This window comes from Haliotis asinina, chromosome 13 (genome assembly GCF_037392515.1).
Source record: "Haliotis asinina isolate JCU_RB_2024 chromosome 13, JCU_Hal_asi_v2, whole genome shotgun sequence".
Taxonomy (NCBI): Eukaryota; Metazoa; Mollusca; class Gastropoda; order Lepetellida; family Haliotidae; genus Haliotis; species Haliotis asinina.
Window position 1 is genome coordinate 12,181,751 of NC_090292.1, and position 3,331 is coordinate 12,185,081.

Here is a 3,331-nt window from a genome sequence, read left to right on the forward strand (position 1 = left end):
TAGTTTTTATAAATTGGGAAACTTATGGACTTTCTCTTCGTCAAGGAACAAAAAATATTGATTAAACTATCAAAAAACATTTCATTATGAAGAACATATTAGACTGGGTACCACACGACGGTGGTGCGCTGGAAGTCAACAATGGCCGTTATTTTCCACTGCGTGCCGAGAAATTCGGCGATCTCATTTTTATTTCGCGGGCGTTTCGTTTTAAGGTATATAAACGTATTGAACATTATATATTTTAAATGTGAGAATGAGTACATTCCATACATAATTCATATGACACGTAAATCCGACTCGTTGAATAATTATTGCAAGTTTTATTTGTAAGATGTCATTATCCTGCACTCCTGTCGAATGGGTTCGACGGCAGCATTGAGAGGATTAAACTGACTTATGAAACTAGATGAAATAGTGTAAATGTATATTGCATGACTGCTGTAAAGCAGTATGAATGTTGTAGGAACCAAGTGTTTGCTTAACAATGTTTACACCCAGACCTGTGTTTAGCCTGTCACCGACGGGGGACGATGGAAGGTCTGGGGAAACAGAACAAGGCAGCGTTTCACCTGATAGTCTTGCTATATTTGATTAAATTATGTGCTCTCTCTCACCGTTAACCTTTGATCTGATGACATTTACCTCTTTCACGGAAGATTTCATGAGTTTCCGCCTAAGTTAGTAGTTGTGTGCTCTGCCGTTGTTATATATTCAGAATCTGACTGACACAAATTACAACTGTGTTTCACAAACACTGACTCAAGTTGACGTGTTGCTCTTCACACTGCCTGAAGAAAACTGAAGTTTGAAACTGCTTCACATTAGAATTTGTCTAAAATACCGGGTACAGAGTCGTGCAAGACGTATTACACAGAATTTACATTTTCATAATTCCTATTCTTCGCTGTGTATTTATCAAATGGCAACAATTTGATCAACATATGCACAATGCCGAGATTATGCATTGAGGAACTATACATAATTAAGTTGATAAACGTGATGTCATTAGTTAAATAGTGGTCGGAAAGTTGAACTGAAATTGTGTGCTCTTAGCAGAGATGATTTTAAATTTCAAATTCCAATTCTATGTTTTATGAAAATAAGCATCTATTCAATTACAACACTTCAACAAAGAGGACGATCTCAACTCTCATCACACCGTCAATGCACAATACACACGTTACTGCATTTACTGAATCAGACTGTGAAAATATATTTAGAGAATGAAATCTCAACGAAAGCAAACCATACATTCAACACCTCTGTTATAACTGACTTTATCAATACACACTATTGAAAGGCAAAAAACTTGTGGAACCTGAGGCCAGTAGTCATAATACTTTAAATATTTCTGTACTATGTCATCTCCCTGTTTCAGCCTCGACTGACCCGAGCCAGAAATACACGGTTTCACCACTGCCAGTGACGACACAAGACCAACAGGGTAGGTAGGAAAACCCAGCAGACAGGAAGCTCAGTTTTTAATTCTCCCTGTATTTACCTCACTAATGTATATGCCGTGGTGATTTTGACTTGAGGGATGAATATCACGCGGTATCGATCGACCTTGTCAATCACAGAATTTCAAACTGTAGAAAGTTAATGTCAGGATGTGTAACTTTTTTCGTGCTATTCAGAGTTATCTCAATCAAACTGAACGATATATGATTAATACTTTGTCCATAAGATATGTATTTAGAATTTAATCATACATAATATTGAAAGGCAAAACGTATCTAGAAAGGCGAAAACAGAAATGCTTATGTGCTGTGTATCGTCTTCTGAACAACATCTTCCCTGTTTCAGCCTCCACGACTGACGCGAGTGAGGATCTGACACCCAGCAAGACGGTTCCACCGACGCCAGTGACGACACAAGACTCTGATCACCATGGTAGGTTGGAAAACCCAGCAGCAACAGTTGTACTGGCACTATCACCTTGTAATGTTCAACAAACATCAACACTTTCAAGTCGTTCCCAAAAGAATGCTACAACTTCTGACTCTAACAGAAAGTTATGTATTAAACACGCCGTCGTTAATTCCAGAAACCACATGTTGACATTCCCGTCATGTTGGATTGTTGTCAGCCTGTTGTGACGTAGCAATGTACGAGTCACGTATTAACATGATGTAAACATTGTAGATGTGTGACAAAGATGTCTGGTGTACACAGTTTACTTTGTGTTACAGCGACTCCATCAGCAGCAACAGGCCTCGACCTCTACGACGCCAGCAGGGACGGTGACCTGGAGACAGTGAAGCGGATCCTGGCCGAGGGTGACGTTGACATCAACTATACAGGAGACTGGAGCAGGACACCGGTGATGGCGGCAGCAGTGAATGGACACAGTGACGTGGTGGAGTTCCTGATGGGTAGAGGGGCTGATGTGTCACTGGTGGACGGGTACGGTAGGAACGTCCTTCACTTGGCCTGTAGAGGTGGAGACCTGGAGACGGTGAAGCTGATACTGTCCCTGGACTTGGTTGACATCAACAGTAGAGGACGGAACAGCAGGACACCGGTGTTGGAGGCAGCATGGACTGGACACAGGGATGTGGTGGAGTTCCTGGTGGGTAGAGGGGCTGATGTGCCACTGGTGGACAAGTGGGGTGACAACGTCCTTCACTTGGCCTGTAGAGGTGGAGACCTGGAGACGGTGAAGCTGATCATGTCCAAGAACGTGGTGGACATCAACAGTAGAGGAGAGAAATGCAGGACACCGGTGATGTTGGCAGCACGGAATGGAGGCAGGGACGTGGTGGAGTTCCTGGTGGGTAGAGGGGCTGATGTGTCACTGGTGGACAGATGGGGTGACTATGAGTGATTGTACGTGAACGTCGCCCGTCGTGACATGGTTCTGTGTCAATTTAATTCTGAGAATATTACGAATTGTGAAACAGACAACCACAAACTGTTTGTTTACATGTCGCTGCACTCTGTGACCTCAGACTGAGCCGAGGTTCACCCAGATGACGTGGCGCCATTTGTACAGTGACAGTGACGTCACACTGCTGATGGCGTCCCAATCATACACTGAGGCCAGCTAGAGCGGCGCAATGCTGGCTCCATGCCATACAACACAAGCAGTGTCAGTCAACTAAGCAAAGAGTGAACGGGCATTTGTTGCTGATTTCTGTGTCATAGGGAAATGAACCTATTTTACACTGACTACACACATAACATGTGACGTAAACTATTCACTCACTCACTCACTCACTCACTCACTCACTCACTCACTCACTCACACACATAACACACGAAATTCAACTGAAACCGCTCATCATCCAAATAATCTCAGTTCTATTTTTCCCTGGATGCCATTAGG

General features: G+C 43.0%; 1 protein-coding gene across 1 annotated transcript; it reads left to right on the forward strand.

The window, feature by feature from the left end:
- The first annotated feature begins 533 nt into the window (after positions 1–533).
- LOC137259342 (fibronectin type 3 and ankyrin repeat domains protein 1-like) lies at positions 534–2,830 on the forward strand. The gene is made up of 4 exons (XM_067797022.1): positions 534–540; positions 1,382–1,447; positions 1,810–1,896; positions 2,196–2,830. The coding sequence occupies exons 1-4, from the start codon at positions 534–536 to the stop codon at positions 2,828–2,830; spliced, it is 795 nt and encodes a 264-aa protein (XP_067653123.1).
- The last annotated feature ends 501 nt before the right edge of the window (positions 2,831–3,331 follow it).